Source organism: Antrostomus carolinensis, unplaced genomic scaffold (assembly GCF_000700745.2).
Source record: "Antrostomus carolinensis isolate BGI_N321 unplaced genomic scaffold, ASM70074v2 scaffold2981, whole genome shotgun sequence".
In the NCBI taxonomy this organism is placed as follows: Eukaryota; Metazoa; Chordata; class Aves; order Caprimulgiformes; family Caprimulgidae; genus Antrostomus; species Antrostomus carolinensis.
In genome coordinates, this window is record NW_010294625.1 from 22,486 (window position 1) to 42,127 (window position 19,642).

General features: G+C 37.8%; 1 protein-coding gene across 1 annotated transcript in view; it reads right to left on the reverse strand.

Annotated features, from left to right (window-relative positions):
• Positions 1 to 19,642, reverse strand: part of LOC104532450 (ubiquitin carboxyl-terminal hydrolase 25-like) — a gene marked incomplete at both ends in the record, with an annotated part of 60,979 nt that overhangs the window by 19,252 nt on the left and 22,085 nt on the right. The window contains 5 exon segments of the mRNA XM_010177669.1: positions 1,250 to 1,398; positions 2,871 to 2,944; positions 3,673 to 3,749; positions 4,646 to 4,783; positions 9,741 to 9,827. Of these exon segments, the coding sequence (XP_010175971.1) occupies positions 1,250 to 1,398; positions 2,871 to 2,944; positions 3,673 to 3,749; positions 4,646 to 4,783; positions 9,741 to 9,827 (525 nt within the window).

Genomic DNA, 19,642 nt, shown 5'->3' on the forward strand with positions numbered 1-19,642 from the left:
GAAGACATTTCTACAAGTGCTGGAATAAAAAAACCGAAAACATTCTGTGAAAGAAGAACACATCCAGTAAGACGTGTAAATACATCTTAACATCTGATTTGGTTGATCAGTATTTGATCAACAACAGCTGGCCAGAAAAAGGGACTGCAAAAGGGATGCTATAAAACTTTTGCTGGTAATACAAAATTGGAAATAGAACTTCAGACTGGAGGACGATTTCAGCGTGCGTCACTGGGCTTAGTAATTAAACCCTACATGTATGTTGATATGATTACAGGAAGCAAAACTTCTTTACTGCAAAAAATTGACATAAAGGAAGAAACTACACCTGAACTTTTTACTTAAGTACAAGAAGGTACCCACAGGTTATTAGAGATTGCTCTGCAGAGAAAAATGATGGGCATATACATGCATGCCAGCAATAACAGGGGACACTTCAGAGCAAACCCTCTTTGTTCTACAACCCCCATCAGTCCAACTACCTCTTTTCCCTAACCTGTGACTTCTGCACAAGAAATCTCAATTGTCACCTCATCCCAGCACCGTACACTACATACACCACTTCTTAGTGGGGCTCCATTTGAATGCCTCCACCCGTGCTTCCAGCATGCTCTGATGTTTGGCAGCCTCCTGCTCTAGCAAGAGCTGTCCTGGGAGGAACAGCAGCCCATAGACCAAGTACTGTCTGTCCACCACCATGAGCAGAGCAGAATTATTCACCACTGGGGGGAAGAGGAGGATGCTGGGAAACATCAGTAAAAAGGGGAGAAGGGAAGAAGGCCAGGGTGCTGAGGAATTACAAGACAGAGGCACAGGGAAATAACAACAGTGCTCTGAAGCAATAGTCAAATGCACAGCTTGCAGTTACTCTGTACAGCATGGCACAGAGCAGCAAGTCCGTCAGAGCAGTGGTCAGCTACCGCAGGACATTACACCCATGAACTCTCTGGAGATCAAATATCAACAACAGGTGGGAACCAGCCTGTGCCAGATCACTGTAAGCACTTAACTGTGCCAGCTTTTAATAAACATGAACTTTGTATCTTATGGAAAATACAAAAAAAAAAAAAAAATCTACTCTGGATACTCCTAAAGAGACACAAACCCCCCAAACTAACAATCAAATCATGCCAGACATCAGAACCTGCACAGCAGCAGGTCACGTAAAACAACAACCAAGAACCCCAATGAAAAACACAGAGCACTACAGCACCACCCTTAGAGAAGCACATGGGAGAACTTAACTCACCTCCTGACCAGACTTGGCAGAGTTTTCTGAATGGAGAGATTCTATTTCCCCTTCAATCATTGCAGCTTCTAGGCACTCATGCAGATCTTTAAAGCCATTAACCTGGAGTGGATACTGGCCAAACATTTCTGTGTTTTCAAATTTTTTACCTTCACATAAGAAATTAAACAGTTAAGGTTTTAAGAACAAACATTTACCTTTAAAAAAACCTAACAATCCTATGTCACATGACCTAGACTACCGAACAATACCCACATTTTCTCATTGAACAATTCAATTGTATGTATGAAAATAAGTTACTCATTTGAATTTAATATTGAAAAATCACTGTATTTTCTTCTTCAGCCCATATTTTACATTGTTTTTCACATCTATTGATGTGAAAAATAAGCAAAACCCAAAATTATTTGGCACCACAAATGTATGGTAAGTTTTACACATATAAATCAAAGTTCTTCTCCTGCAAACAGCAGCTCAGTAATACAACCCTACATTGTATGGAATTGCTGGTATGAAACAGCCCTTTGTGTAAGTACATTTTGCAAAAATACACCACAAAAGAGAACATTCATTACTTCTGTCCTGAAAACAAGATCATAATTTGGTACCAGTGTATAAAGACATAAGCTCAAACAAGAGGAGAAATATGGGTGACAAGTGATTTCAATCTACAATTTCAATTTATTTAATCCTAAAGTCAGTATCAAGTCTTCTTACATCTGCCAGTTTCTTTTTGTTGGTTTGGTTTTTACATAACCCTTCAGTTAAGGGGAGAATGTAAGAGATGGAAGAAGCCAAATGCAAAGGAGCAAGAATGCTAGCTAGTAGCAAGAAATCTGCAGAATGGTTTTGAAATCTGACAACAAATCATAGATACACTGTTACAGGCCGAGGAACAACCTGAAAGCCACTTCAAAGATTACAGCTGCTTCATTCAAATAGATCTCAGGAGTCATTCCCTCTCAGGAGAGGGGACAGAATCACCAGTGTTAAAGATACTTTCACAACTGCTGGCCTCCTGGAAACAGAGAACACCGCAATTCTGCAGATCTGCTAACTATATGCAGCTAAGATAAAGGTAAGCTTGTTGGACAGTCTCTTGCTCCACAGTACTCTCTCCGACACTGCCCTTGAGCAGGTTTCCACTGACTTGTTTTCAATGAACTGTACTTTTAAGAGGGCGTGTTATCCATACCAGAAATTGTACAGAAGAAAATGCAACAATTGAAATTTAAAATTGCATTAAATGAAGCAGAGAGAGTGCTAGAGACTAACTCAATGAAACACAGTAACTTGCCTTCTGTAAGTGGCAAAATTGCCATGATGATAATTTCTTGCAGGCATTTTTGCTCAGCATCTCAATCTAATTTCTACTGCACTTCGGTACATACACTTAGCTCCTGAAAGTTATCAAAACAGTCTTTCTGGACCACTGCGGCTCACTCCATTTACCTTCAGTCTCATTCTCAGAACAAACCTATTGTCACAGACCGAATGCGTACGCTCCAAGTATACTTCTGTAGAAATAGCTAAAATGCTACACCTGCATCATTCACCCGCCTACTCAGACAAGCACTGAACAGACACGAGCACAGAAGTCCAAGTCAATTCAGATGCATACCTTCAAGCACACCTACTGCTAGAAATCGTCCATAAAACAACTCCACCATTGGGTTCTTTGGTTTCTCTCCATCCCTGAAAACAGAAAGCATGTTAGTGCAGAAATCAAACACAAAGCCATGAACTTTTATGGAACTATGAGCAGAATATTCTGAATTCATCATGGAAATGCTGCCTATTTTACTCAGTTACTGTTCATTTAGTTTTTTTACTTTCCTCTAATGACAATAACAATGATTCATGTATTTGCAATGATGAGTATATTCTGAAACCTAAGTTTCAGAAGTGCTTCATTCCAGGAAAATTTATGTAAATTGGATTCAATTCATGAGTAGTTAAATTGTACAAAACCTTTGTAAAAACTATTTCCTGCAACACTCTAGAAACAACTACACATTCAAAAGACAGTTTACAGATGTTCACTTATCTGTATGGTTGAGAATTTGCTCCTGAGAAACAGGAGCAAAATTTTAAAGCATTTAAAATATCGGATTTAAAAGTAAAACTGCATTCAAATGAAAAAAAAAAAAAAAAAAGCCTAAATGATTATGTGCAACACACATCTCTTCATATACTCTGGACTTCGTTCAGCAAGATTTCTGACACAAAATAACAAGGTGAAAAAAAGACAATTCATGGAAAATCAAAGGTATCAGCACATGTGGAAAAAACGACAGTTGAACTAAAACAAGCTACAGAGTTACATCTTTTTCAGCCATACAGTGAGGAATTGATTTTTGGTTGTTTAGTTTGCTTTTTCTCATCAAAATGTTCAATATACAAAGCTAGAAAAAAAACCTTACCTCTCTTCTTCAGCTTTAATTTGGAAGGCATCTTCTAACCAATCTAATAATTTGTGTGTAAATTCACTAACATCTTGCTGTTGAAAAATATAAAATTATCAGTATATGTTCACATAAGTAACAGAACACAATGAAATGTCACTTTACAAGATCAGTATAGTAGTATTCCCCTCCACAAAAATCACACTATGTCTAAGGCTATTCCATTATTGGTTTTTCATGGATAGCTTTTAGAGCACACTAAGGCTCTGGTATTCCTCAGTCATTACAGTGTCCTGTGATCCTTATTACTTGGGTTCAGCTTTCATACCATGCCAGTCCAAAGGCATCTTATGAATCCCATTGTTCGAACCCTTTGGTATCTAAAATGTGGTGACTAATATTACTTTCATCGAGTATTAAATTCAGTATGCTGTTGTAATTAAACACCTTAGCCACATGTGGGAAAAATAAAACATCTGAAGAAACAAAGTGTTTCTCAGAAAAACAAAACATACCCACTGTGATTTAGGCAAGAATCCTGAATATGAGTATTGGGATGCTCCAAACCAATATCTACACAGCCAAATATTGGACTAGGACTGTACTAGCCCTGGATGTATTGTGAGATCAGAAGAATAAAGCTCTTTCAAAAACCACAGACTTAGAAGCTACAATAAACACTAAAAACAAGAATGTGAAATTATTAGTAAGATTCTAAAATAATGGGAAGAAAGCATACTGAATAAAATAGTCACACTGTCTGGAATTTTTTTGTTGTTTTGGTATTTTTGTTTGTTGTTTTTTTTATTTTTTTTTTAATAAAAGTGACTAGAGATCATGTAATATTAGCAGAAAAAGCTCAAAGACTGTGATAACCAATTTTCTTTTCTGTGGGCATTTTGAATTTTTGTTGTCCATTTTAAGTATTTCCTATTGCCAGATTCTCATATGAAAACATGCATAAGCTTGAATGAAAACACAGAGAAATTACCTGTTGGGAATCATTTGATTTAAAAGCATCTTTAAGGATTTCAACTGCTCTTGATGGGTCAACATATTTTCTCTTCGAACCAACTAGAAGTGCAAACAGGTACCTCAATTCACGCATGAAAGGCAGATTCCTATGTTCCTGTATTTGAAGAAGAATTAAAACCAAAGTGTTAACCAAAATCTACTTTACAGAAGTGTTACCCAATGAACCGAGCATATATCCAGCCAATCTTCATCATAATAGATAAGCTTACTTGTAGTACCACAAGGTAGTGTCGCATGCCTTTCACTTGTCAGTTTTACAAAATAAGGTAGTTCTCTGGGAAGAAAAATTACATTTCAGAAACTGAAAGCTCCCTGAAACCACATCTAGATGTAGCTGCTTGACTTGAAATGGGGCTGAATGGAGCAGTGGACAAACTGAGTTGCATTTAAGACAGAACTGTAATTCCCAATACTTACAAAGCCTTAAGTAGTACATGCAACAACATGCATGGATTTTATTGAAATCAGAATTTCTCTATACCTCTAGCAGAATTCCTTGTGAGCCTACACACTGCCTAGTACCTTTTTAAGCTTATTTTTAAATGAAGACTAGATTTATAAGGTGTACACAAATCATTATTTCTTCTCTTGAAAGAAATAAGAGAAACAGCCTGCTCTCCATTCTATCTATTTTTTTAAGTATAGTTCATGGATAATACAGAGTTCTTTTTCTGGTTTCTAGGAGAGCAGCAGCAGAAATACTTTCTGCCTGTATAATGAAAAGCAAATAAACTGAAACACAAATCCATCATACCATAGATTAAACCACAGGGTACAAATGCTGTGGAGACTGGGTATCACTCATACTCCTGAGTAGATAGTCGACAAATACTTGTGAAATTAAAACCCACGTAATATCCACTTGTATTTAGAACAAAGTATCATTCAAAGGCAACACAGATGTCAGATGCTGGTCAAACTGGAATTACCTGATGACAAACTATTTCACATGCTCATCAAACAGCAGGCTTGTTTATTCATTCCTGTCAATCCAATATGAATAAAGCTTTTGTACATAAAGTCTGTTTTATTTCAGCTTTAAAAACTGTGCATGGTGAATTGGAATATGTTCTTCATAATACCTAAAAAATACTTTTAGTCACGTAAATTCCCAAGTTTTATTTGTTCTTCTTGTCTGTCTTGCAAAACATCTGTCAATTATAAACAATGCTCGCAGAAAAAGCTGAACACTTCATCAAATGCCACCCTAATTCATCATTAAATCATCCTAATTTAAGAATAAAATCAGTCTGCCATTTACATATTTAAAGCACTTTATAACAACAAAATAGGGAAACATATTGTGAAAGTTATTTTTTTCTTACTAATTTCATAAAGTGACCTATTAAAAATGAACAGAATTTTGGTTTTGATGCAGATATATTTTATCAAGATGCTTCATTACCAGTGATAATTCATATGCATAACTGACCACAGAATAACCTAGATCTCACCTTCCTTTTGTTAAATTTGAAGTACATAGACAGCAATTATTATTGCTTTACCCAAATTTACACTACTAATTTGGCTGAGTTTTAACCATACTTGTAGCCTTTGGTTGAACAACTGGGTACTGATGTCACTAGGATTACTCGGAACAAATATCTCTGTAAAGCCTATAAAACTTCTCTAAAAGTGGAAAAATCCTTGTTGTTTTTGGAGAAAGCTTGATTTAATGCATTAGGCATGATCCTTCACCAGATTACACGGGCATTACCACAACAAAGAGTGACTCTGACTAAACAAAGTCTAAAATCTTCAACAGGACATAAGCCAGTCCTCAAGACAAGGTATGCAGTTCCTCAAAGGACTTGCACATTAAAACCGAAGAACTAATAAAGTGACCACAGCACAGCATACGGCTCTCAATTTTAAAGCTTACCGTAGGTACACCAACACAAAAAAGGGACTAAAATCAATTTCTAAATAAAAATTGTATGGAAAGTTCATAAACATTCTCTATTTTATCATCTACCCCATCTGCATAATTTCTTAATACACTGATGTGGGAACAATTTATGATTAAGAAATGCTTCTAAAGCATTGCAATAGCAAACATTCCTTATTGTCAATCAGTATGCCAGGACACTGGCATAACAATAATGTTGAAACAGGGGGAAGGATGTGCCAACTTGTAGCACTGTAACCTACTTCCTCTGATAATAAAACATTTCCTGAAGATACTGTCGAGGCCAAATATTCAGTTGACCTCATTGTGTACAGCAAAAAAGATCTGTTCATATGACAGCAAGGGGTAAGAGAACTGAGAGAGCAAAGAAGCTGCAGTAACTAGGAAGAACTGTATTTGTTCTACAGAAGGAAGCTGAGGAACACACCACGGAAGAAAAATTAATTTCAAAGAAAAAAGAACAAAGACAGATTGAAGATTTTAAGTGTATGTCCAAGTTCAAAATCCAGAAAAACAAAGTCCAATTAGCTGAGGCAAAGAGGGTGAGATTGTTTGTTTTGTGGGTTTGGGGTTTGTTTTGGGGTTTTTTGTTTGTTTGTTTAAGTAAAAAATTATACCAATCCGTTGTGGATTAAAACTTTTTCATGCCAAATTATTAATAGCATTTGGATTCAATACATTGATAGGAAAGAACAGAAACACTCCGCTATGCAATATGAAGTACAACCACATGCTTTAATTCTAAACCAAGAGATTGTCATGACCTTAGCATTAAACTCTACTTTCTACCAACTGGAAGAACAACAGGATGTAAATTAAAGTCTTGAAAAATCTGGGATTATTAAAACTTGGTCTTTATTAACAAGGACATTTGATCCTAGTGAATGTCATTCATATACAGTACTTAATACTAGGTTAAAAATAAAAACCAAAACAAAACTAAGTTGAGATAGTTTTAAAACATGTAAGCAGATGAAAGTAAATTCCAGGGTTGGGTTTTTTGTCAACTGATAGTTTATATTAATTACAACTTTAAATCAATTTGCCTCTACTTGCCTTCATCTTATAAATAAATAAAAGTACCATATTCGGGGGCATACATGCTTATTCCTTCTGTCTGTCTAAGTTCCAACTAGTGAAGCAATCTCTTTTCCTAAATTCTCCCCAAAACATATTTCAACACCACGACAATAATTTTTCAACTTCAAGCTCATATAGTTCCAACCCCCCTGCCATCAGCAGGGACACCTTCCACTAGACCAGGTTGCTCAAAGCCTCATCCAACCTGGCCTTGAACACTTCCAGGGAGGGGGCACCCACAGCTTCCCTGGGCAACCTGTTCCAGTGTCTGACCACCCTCACAGGAAAGAATTTCTTCCTCATATCTAATCTAAACCTACTCTCTTCCAGTTTAAAGCCATAATACATTGTTAATTCATTATGGAATTTAAGCTAACAAAGGAGAGGATACAAACTATTGCTAGGGATTCTTACTAGCAGGCTTGCAGAAAGCAAGGTTCCTGCACAAATCCATATACTTGTCATCATTTCACACAGCCTTAATATTGTCTGTCACAGTAAGAATTTCTAAGAAATAGCACCTTCAAACTGATAAAGGCACTTGGCTGTTAGAGTCAATGCTTGGGCAAGATATTTTTCAAAGACAACAGCTTGCTATTATCTATTTCATACCACCTCTCAGATACCAACTGCTTTTCATACCCTGAAAAATTAAGGTAAAGAACTCCTGAACACTGGTAAAACAAATTACAAAATACCAGATAAAAAGTAAATCTAAAAATTAAAAAAATAATATTTAAGTACAACTCTTCAGTAAAGCATGACTTTTTCCTGTCTTTCTTGCTAAAATACAATGTCCCGTCACCCTTTTGTGACACGTTCCCAATAGTAGCCAAGTTGTATTTGCACACCACCTTATGACCTAATGCAAATATTTTTTCCTAAAAAAAAAAACCAAAAAAAACAAAAAAACAACAACAACAAAAAACCCACATCCAAACAACAACAAAAAAACCCTGCATAAAACCATGAGACAACTTGCTCTTTGCATACATGGGCAGGGGAGATATTATACAGTTCTGACTGAACATTCAGCTTCCCTTTTAGAAAATGTACTCTATCTTCTGTTTTCTTTTGATTTTTTAATTGTAGCTTTTATTTTTGCTAGTGAACATTCCAGTCAAGCCTGAAGTGCCAAACAACTAAGAACAGGTCAACAACACACTCCCTTTTTAAAATCCCAAAGAAAAGGGCAAAAGGCAATAGTCTAATTTCTGGATATGCAAAAATTCCCTGCTCTGTAAGCCCTTGCTAAAAATTAGGGCATTGAGTGCCTTCACACTTCATACAGACACTTCCTCTTCCCATTTCTTCCTTTCTGTTTCATAACATAGATACCAAGGTGACCCCACGCATCTCTCCCCAGAGGGCATCCACGAAGGAAGAAAAATTGGTCTGTTTTGTCCCTCAGTCCATGACCACTTCCCCTCACTAGTTTGAGGTCACAAGAATCCTGAGCCTAGGCCCCCCCTCTCCCATCCTGTATGAGTACTAGAATAACTATGGAAAATTTAGCTTGCAGTCACCTCCTGAAAAGGCCAGAAGAGACAAGTTAATAATCGAAAGCTTAAACTCATATAACGAATTACAAGTAACTGACATCCCAAAAAAAAAAACCCAAAACCAAAAAACAATGAAGTGGCCAGGCCAACACTAACAATGCTGCTGGCAAAGCTACACAGATCAAAAACACGTGGGTAACCAAAAAGCATGCCCATAGCTGCACAGCGTGAAGGAATTAGAATCAAACCCGTTTGCTAACACAAGCTACATTCACATTAGAAATGCCCACCCACCAGCAGCAGCCACATCAGCAAAGCCCTTCCACTGAACCTGGTGTAAGCAGCAGTACGCCAAGCAAACTCTGCCTCTCTGTGCTCTGCCCCGCACTCTACTGTGAGGCTGATGTCTTTTATGTGAGATCCTTAATAGGAAGCTTAGAGAAGTGTTAATTGGCACCTATAAAATCCATGCTAATTTGAGGTAGAGAAGACAGCAAAATTCAATTACAAGAAAGAAATGGCCTTATCAGCCACCAGGGGAAGGTAGCTTCTCATTTTACCTTTTGGTTTCGAGGCAAGTCTTGAGCATTTGCAGGAGGATTGAAATTCAAAACTAGTCTTCGAAACTCCAGTAGATTAAATAATGACTGAAAAGAAAAAAAAATAAAAAAGAATTAAGCACTTCTATAAACAAAGTTCTTCCAAATGTGCCTTAGCAAAATAAATGAAATGTTTACATGCAAGGCTAAGGTTTCATTTCAAAAGCTAGATTATTTCACTTAACTTTGCTAAACATATTTTCACCGGAAGACATTTATTTTTGCCGAGAAAACAGCATAATAAAATTCTTTACACTTAATCACATAAATGGAACAGTAATTTTAGATGATAGGTAAATTACTTTTTACAACAAGAATTTTATTAATTGCTTAACTGTCAGTTTTCAAATTTAAATTAAAGCCTGATTAGCTATATAAAATTCATCTGGTAGCCCCTCTATCATCTGCCTCCTCAGTACTGAGTGGATACATCTTTGGATATGCTACTTAAATCCACTTGCAATTATCTGTACTCTTTGCATTCTGTCCACTCCTCCCATTATTATAAGATCTGAATGATGTACATTAGATCAAGAAAAATGGGTTATACATCTTTGCAGTTAAGGAACGGATAACGTTCTATTTTACGGACAGTAAGATGTGAAAACAGGTGTGTACAGGGACACCTACAAAGAACCTCGCAGGGTAACATGGAGCCTGGAGCCAAGACGGTACAAGAACACGATGACTTCAGGTTGCAAAATTGAAAGTCCAAAGTAGTGGCTGAGAACTAAAGTCCTCAGCACTTGTGTAACTGCATTACTGTTTTCCTGTACAGGCAGCAAGCACTAAGTTCATTTAATTACCACGGACTAGCATTTTGATGAAGAAAGGGTAGCAGGAAAGGTCTATAGTATTTTAAACATGCTCAACAGAGAAGCACAGGGAAAATTTGCCCTCCCATTCATTCCCCTTGGTTTTACAATCTATAATTAACTTTTTTTTTTTTCCTTGATCGGATATTAGGTGTTTATTTTGGAAAGAGAGAGCTCACCTACTCCAGCAACAGACTGATCCCGCAACTTATCCTACACAGGTAAAGACTTAAGTCACAGACCACAGCAGGTTTAATAGGATTTAAACCCCACAGTGCCAAGAAAGTGAAACTCAAATTGTGAAGAGGCACTGCATTTATGCTAATAATTTACAATATGTTGGAAGGAAAAAAGATGAGTTTGTGAAAAGTTGCAACATTCCCCACTCTCCTTGTGAAACCAAGTTTAACCTCTTCCCATACCCCACAGTATCCAGCATCTCCAGCAAAATTAAAAAGCTAACATTGTCTTTCCTAACATTTTTAGATTTAAAAAATAATAATTACAAAAAAATAAAAAATATCAAAAAGACCTTTCTGAACTTGCTAAATCAATACAGATAATTAAGTAGTCAAGCTTTTTTTGTGTGTGTGTGTTTGAGTTCAAAATACAGGTTCCCATTTTACCCATCATTGCAGAGAAGGGAGATTAAAACACAGAGTCCTTTGTTTACTTACTTAAAGCACAGAAAATGTTAATATTTAATTCAAGTGTCATTCTAGAAATTAATACTAACTGAAGTTATGTCTCATGATGTAACAGCATTCCACTGGTGGGCTCTTCATCAAATAAAACATAGCAATGTCTTATGTACAAAATAAACCAGCTGCTGAAATACAATGGCCGAAGACTGACTTCTCTCCATGACTAATCCGAGTGCCATCAACGTGCCAAGCAGCTGAGCTGGCCAATTTCATAATACACACATACAAATTAAGTACAGAAAACTGTACTCAAGTTTAGAATTTCTGCCTGGCATTCAGTCCACAAGATCTTCACAAAAAACCCTGTATTTCTTTAATCCAGAACTCTCAACTGGGAACATGTAACTCCATGCTTTACTAAGCAGAATGAACCTATTTCTGCAAGCTGTTGAGAAAAAATAAGGGGATTGTCTGACATGTTCTTCTTTGGCTATGTTCTACTAAAAATTTCTTATGCAAGATATTTAGTTATTAAACTTTTCTCCAAAACAGCTTACACTGTGTGTGGTTGTACTGAGATGCAGCAGAACACTCACAGTTCATCTACTGCCAACACCACAAAAGCTAATGGGACAATATCATGTTGTAGCTCTTCTATACTGAGCTAAATCAACTTCAGGAAACTTCTATCTTAATTAAAAAAGTTAACTTCCCAGTGTAAGTGTAAACAAGTATACAGGAAGCATGCCTCAGAGCAACCAATTTTTGTGCCCAAAGTACCTTGAGGAGATACAAATGAGCTCACCTAAGCCCTCACTGCAGCAGAGGCCTCCCATGGTCAACTGCCCCAATGTTTCAGAAAGGGGCTAGGCAAAAAAATTCTCAATTTCCTGAGCTATCTGTTGACTAGGCTTCCTATACCCAGGGTAGGAGATGCCATAGAGCAGAAGCTGTTCTTCTGCAGCCACCAAGAGAGACACAGCAGACTGTCCCTGGCCCAAGTGCCACCCACTGGCCCCAGGCCAAAGCACTGGCCTCCCAAACACCTTGCATGGGCCAGCACTTCATCTCTTACCCACTTGGCTTCAGCTACAGAAAGGTGTCAGGAGTCCCAATGCCTGAAAACAAGCTCGATCTAAAAAGTGGAAACTTCATGTCTACTGGCCTCAAGCAAATATTTTTATAGTTTATTAATGTAAATTACACAAGACTTACACATGCAAGAAAAAAAATCTCTAAAAAGTGGGTTTTTTTCCCCCAACGTATTTAAACTTATTTAAAAGCTGTCATCTGGAAACTTGACAAAGCTAAAGATAAGCCTAAATTATATTAATTCAAATCATCATGAGAATCAACAGATTTCCAGAATACCTGCCTACTATTGTATCAGTCTGGGGGCTGAACAAGAGTAAAAAAAAATAAGAATCAACAGCAACAACAAAAATCCAGCATCAGTTTAGAGCATTCAAACAATGCTGCATGACAATAGACATACTGTGGTTTTCCCCTCCTATAGGCGGTGGTGGTGATGATGTAGACATATATGGTGGTTTAACCACAGTGGGACCATGTGGTCCTGCACTCACTCCCCTTGCCACCTGGTGAAATGGGAAGGGAAACACAACAAAGGGGACACGGGATTAGGATGGGAAATTGGACAGCTCACTGACCAGTTATGGTCACGGGCAAAACAGACTCAAACTTGGGGAAGAAAAATCAATTTAATTTGTTGCAAATCATCTAACTAGATGTAATAAACACATCTTAGAACACCTTCCCCCACCCCTCCCTTCTTCCCAGGCTCAAATCACTTTGCTCCTGATTTCTCTACCTTCTCCCCCCACCAGCACACGGGACAGGGAACAGGGGTTGCAGTCAGTTCACCATTGCCACTCTTCCCAGCATGAAAGTCCAGGAACAAGATGTTCAAAAGCCAGCTTCCCATGGAGTCATGGACCTCTCAGCTCCCAGCTCCAGCATGGGGACATCCACAGGCTGCAGTCAGGTCTCTGGTCCAGCGCACTCCCTCACCCCTGCTCTGGCATTGAGCGTCTCTCGGGACCTCAATTCCAGTCACACTTGCCCTCAGGCTCAGCTTTTCTGCTCCAGTGTGGAGTCCTCCATGGCCTACACATGGGTATCTGCTCTGCCACTGAATTTCCACAGGCTGCAGGGGACCTCATTGACCTTCTCCTACTCCATGTGGTTGAACTGGGTATCAGAGGTTCTCTGTGCTCCCCCTCCTCCTCCTTCCTTCTGGCAATGAAGCTCTCTCTGTTTAGTCCAATGCTTGTCTTTTGTTCAGGTCAATGGTCTCTTCTTCAGGTTCTCTCCACCTTCTTCTTTTCAGGACAGTCCTTCCCCTCACCAATATGGATTTGCAGAGGCGTTTCTCTAGTGCTCACTGGCTCAGCCTGGGCTGGGGGGTCTCTGCCTTGTAGCCAGAGGAGGTTTTTGCTCTCACAAGGTGGCCCTTTCCTCACTACCAAAAACGGCCCCCCAAACACCCCCCCCACACACACACACAAACCCAACACAACATATTTTCTGTCATGCCAGAGAGAGCTACGTACAGTTATAGCTTCAAGACTATAATATACCAAAAACATTCACTTTTCTGAGTGATGTCTACCCACACTATATAGAGTGCAAACAACTTAAGAATATAAGCTGCCTTGGTTTCACCTAAAGCACCCTGCCTATCCATTTTCCCCTCTTCATATTTAGGATTATCAAACATAAGGACCTTGGCAGAATTTAGGTTGCCTAAGTAAAGAATTAATTCTTAACATTCAAGTACTGTGATGCTGTATTAATACTGCAACAATATAAATTAGCGTATTAAATCCATAAAAGCTTGGCATGCAACATAGATCATTAAGAGCTGCCAGCAGTCCTAAAATAGTAAAGGTACTGACATCAACAATACTTGGAGAGTAGGAAAACAGTACTTCTGTATCTAGATAAAAGATGACCTATCAAGCTGTGGCACAGAACTTTAGACGGGCTCTCTCTAATGGTGTCCTTTAAGCTCTGTAAGCACAAGGCACTAACACCAACTGTTTCAGCAGCAGACATATGATAACCTTTTGTTTTCTTTGACTAGCAATTTTGTTGTTTCCATTGTTGAGAATGGAATAACAGATTTTTTTTTTTTTTTGTGCAAGAACTGTGGAATTTTTAATACTGATCACCTTTCTACAAGTTTACAGGAAAACCATAAGTTCATAATACTATGAACATAGCCATCTTTCCACTCAATTAATAAAGATTAAGCTTGGAAGGAAGGACTTTCAAATTGTTCTATGAAACATTAATTAAAACCATTCAGACTACTAATTCTAAACTAGTTAGTAAGATGCCAAAACATTCTTATTTGGCAGAAAATCATCTATGATGTTTAAGTGGAAGGAATACATTTGGCCAGTGCTGTAATGGCTGCAGAAAACTTAAACTTCTAATGAAGCTTAGCAAACAAAATAGGACATACGTACTGGCAGACAGCTGGAACACCACCAGCGTATTGTGAAATGTGGTCACCATGCAGGTTTCTCTTCGAGCAGCACAAGAAAAGCTGTGCAATTTCCATTCTTGCAGCAGGCTCAGTTTTACCAAAGTGAAGGGGATTAACAACAGGCAAGGATTCCACAGCTAGTGTAGGTGTGCATAACGATATGTGTCAGCAGCAAATACTAGCTAGGAATTTGTCCAAATTAGTGCTAAGGCTTGAGATTTAACAGGAGAAAAATACAAAGACTAACTTGAATTTTGGCTAGTAACCAAAAAGTAAATATATCTTATCTGTACAGCTTTAAAAGCAACTCTTCAGCAGGGGGAAAGAAAAGTATGCATTCCTACAGCGCTCCTAAACAAATCGCTTCATGTACTGGCACTCAGCTAAAACATGATCTTGTGGAAGTTGAAAGCTTATACATGCATTAGCACATTGCAACACCCATTTGCCTCATTTAGTCATCTGGGGCCTTTTATGCGTTTCCAATTTTACATTTATTCAGATTTTATAGCCACAAAGCAGAGCCCGTATCTACTTTCATTTTGTATAGCAAGCAGAGAGCAATCTTAAAAATGAATACATTATTATTGTTCTAAAAATAAAAAGCAATAACAGAGCTCTGCCTATGTCATTAAGCATATTATTTGAAAATACTCTGCCTCTGCCAACATGACAAATTAGCCTTATGTTCTCACTTCACTTCATAAACAATTTTGTTGGTTTACTGTATACAGAGCTAGTGTTATGAGGCAGATTGGTCATTATTAGGGTTAACTTTTTATTCATGCCAAAAATCTAAATCAAAGAAAATGCAGAATGCTATGGAATGTATGCTACCACCTGCATGCATTACCATGTGATCCCTCCAATAACATTAAGAACTTTAAATTTACTTATTATCAATATTTGACGTGCTAAGGGTTCAAAATAAAAGTACTCCTAAACGCCACACTTAGGTTTATTAGTTACTTAACACTCCTGAACACCTCAGATTGAGTATTAGTGCCCAGCAAAGCTCCATACTGCAAAAACATAAGCAACTAAGTGGTAACTAAGACCACTTCTCTCTTTTGGACTCTATACCACTAATTGGGAGAATCACTTCTCCCCCCTCTTTAAGGCTTTCCCCACTTTTTCTTTTCACTGATCTATTTTACTTTTTGGTTCATATTCTTGAATCTACTTTTCTCACATCTCACAACACAAGTCCATCAAATGGCTGTTTGTTGCCACTGGCCACTGCTCCTGCGCTACGCTCCTTTCCACCCAACACCATATTGGAACTCACACTGGGGCTGCCTCCTACTCTGCTTGTGCGTGTCTTATTCGTGTAAGTGGTAAGTCCTGGTTTCAGAATAGAGACTAATGATGGGCATTAGACATGGTCTTTTGGCCTGTATTTGAGCCTAAGTATGCATTGCAAAGCAGTAGAAGTCAGCATGCGTAATACAACAAGAATTCTTCCTATAATGCTTAAACTAACAGGAAACTAACTGCTATACACACATGCAAATGCAAATTAGTTTAAACACATTTCACTTACCATGTAGAAAACAATTATTGTAGCAAGAGTATAGAGAATTTTAGATATATTTTCTCTTAAGCATACAGTAGCCCTGTGTATCAACTTTTAGAGAAGAAAAAAAAACTTTCACCTTTTAGAGAAAAAAAAAAAACTTAAGAAAATGAAGAAGTAACCCAAAGCATATTCCTGATATTGCTTCTTTCCATACACTGAGAACTTAGCACAACCAAAAGCCTTCCTGAAAACCCTCACAATCTTTAGAAAAATTTCTAGGAAATAAAGGAACGCAGAGGGAAGGGAAGAGTGGAAAACAGCTTCAAAGCTGGGACTTGAGCAGGTTCCTGTTCAAACTTTGTTGTGGAAGTATAGGAAAAGGAGTTTTTTCATTCTCCCTCTCTGAAACAAAACTCCTACAGACAAATACGACACTACCTCATGGCTGAAGTTCAGCAGAACACCACCACATGCACAGTGGTAGCGGTCAGGAAAGCATTTAGCATTTTCAAAGTCACATGGAGAATCAACCCCAAATCTTAAAAGCTTTAGAAAGTATATGCAAAAGGACATTTTTATTTATAAACAGTCAACCAATCAGCATTCCAAACTGTTGAAACCCAAGGTATAAAATGCAGCTTTAAGATGTCATGTTTTCCTTTTCTAAAAGACTGAGGTGTAACATGGAAGAAAATGGAAAACAGCTTTCATACTGTTTGTTCTAGAAAGTCAAACTAACTTAAGATCTCTAGCAGACTTGGGTTAAGTCAACACTTTAAACACACAGCTCACCATGGTATTACCAGCCTGCATTTAGAGAACATTTACTTGTTTATAGCAACAAACTCAGAACATTACTGCAATTCAGAAGACAGATAAGTATGATATGAGTTGCATCCAGAAGAATTTACTTTATACTTGTGTCTTGGCACATAACTAAAAAATGCCATTCAACCGCTTCTCTATTACATGTTCAAAGCAAGAAACAAAAATTCTGTTGGGACATAAAATAACAGCCAACATTTCCTTACATGGTTACAGTTTTCAGCTTCTTGTCTAAATGCACAACAACATGAAATAAGTTTGTGGTGTAACTTTAACCAACACACCTAAAAAATGCAATAGCTTTAAGCCCTTCTAAACCTAGGAACTGCACATAGGATCACAACCCAACACTTATTCTTATCCTTTATTTTAATTAAATAAGCAACTATTTATGAGTCAAAGCTAAAGTCATCATCCATTACAGCTTTCCAACCCTTCACAACAGAAATTTCACAATATTATATAACACAAAATACAAAGTAAGAGTTTGAAAAATCACACAAGCAACCCAAGGGAGTTGGAGACCACAGAGAGGAACGAAAAGCTGGAAAAGGAATATCCTGTCAGCAAATACCATAGGATGACTGGACTTGTCAGTGACGGGTCGATCTTTACTCCTCAGGGGAACAGAGAATGATGGAGGGAGGGAAAGCAAGAAACCAGATTTCTAACATCATTATACCTCCGTCCATGAAACTCTACAGAACAGTTTATATCATATTCCAACCCCCAGCCCTGCCCCAGGTTGTTCCACAGAGAAAACAGTGGAAAGAAAATATTCCATCAGTGACCATTTTAACTGAAATAGGGATTTTGCACTGAATGTTCTTCAGTATCCAACCTTCCATGGCATGCCCAGGGAAGCAAGGGAGTTGCGTACAATGGACATACATACAACTCTTTTATATAACACTAGGCTTTTTGGTATTAATGCACCTCCACATCACCCATCACAATCCATGACAAACAGGAGTGACAAAACAATGCAAAAGTTAGATACTTGTGGTAGACCGCTTCAAAGTTGGAGCCACCAACTGGGAAGAAAATACTTGCTTGATTCTCACCCATCAAACTGGCTTGCTTTTTCCCAGAACTAAAAGTTGAGGAGCAAATGAGATCCTAACCCCAAATAAACAGACATCAGGAAAGCAAGAAGGCTGCTCCTAAAGACAATGCAACAGAGTAAAATGCCAGAAGTGGTGTTAGTGACCCTGAAAATAAAAGTTAAAAAGCAGTCATGGAAATTTATGCTTGTAAGACAGTAGCCTGTTAATTCTTTGTTTTGCAATCTATGTACTTTTGGGGAAGGAAAAAAAAGAAAAAAAAGAAAAAAAAACAAGTGTCTCATTTTTAATGACTAACCAGACTCTGACAGACTCCCGGAGAAAAGAGTGTGGAGATGCCAAACCCCAGTTGTCCTGCTGAGATAACTCATTTGGTAAACGGAGGAGCTACAATCTGGACAGGCCCTCGGAAGTCATGAGACCCAGGAAAACACTGCACCTCGTACTTGGGGGGAGGGAAACAGAGCAGCACTTACAGTACAAATTTCATGTGATTCTTCACACACTTTCTTCCTTCCATCAGAAATTTGTCTCAGTGCACTGAGTGGATGATATTCACTAAATAACCAAGTACTCTAGCTCCCATGACACCTTTTTCAAGGGGCAAGTACTATCAGGGCATTACTTCTCACACATGACTGAAATCCTACTTGGAACTCCAAAAGATAGTGTTGTGCAAAGTCTTAAAGCAAAACACCTGGGAGACAACTTGCAGAGGCAGCAAGCCACAGACACAATTACAACAGTGCATCCATGTCCTGCGAGTTACTTGCCTTCTACACCCTGCAAACCCTTAACTCATGCTCAGCATGACACAAAGCAGCCACTTTACAGGCTCAATAAATGTATTATTTATAAGCCATTTTCAGACTATAAACTCTTAAAACCAAGGAAAATTGAAGTTACCTTTTTACAAGGGAGTCACTGAAATCTACTGAAAAAAAAAAAAAAGGAAGCAAAACCATGTAGTAGTATATTCATGTTTCATTTCTTTAAAGAGCTTGGTATCCAAGTTCTATTTCAAGAGCAGATATATGCAGTTAAAATAATGATAATTAAAAAAAAATTAACCACCCACAAACAAACAATCTAGAAATATTCTAAAACCTCAAGATTTAAGAGATCCTGCTATAAAAGTTAACCTAACTAAACAGTAGCAAAAGCTATGTATGGGTGAACTGTCAAGAATGTAGGTTTATTACAGGTTCAAGAGGATGTAGGAAAATTGTCAATGGACTTAGCTTAATTTCTTGGCAGGTAAGGAAGATGCAAACATGCTGCAATACAGTTTTGTTTTGAAATATTTTCTTCAGGACTCAGTTTTAAATTCAAGTTATTATAAAGTCAAAAGTCTTCAACAGCACAACACATTTTTAGAAGTTACACTGTGGAAAAAAATATTACTGTTCATTGTAATGATGCTGAATGTAACTGTAGAAAGCAAAACCTTGTTTTGTAGCTATCTGAAGAGAGACTCCCCTC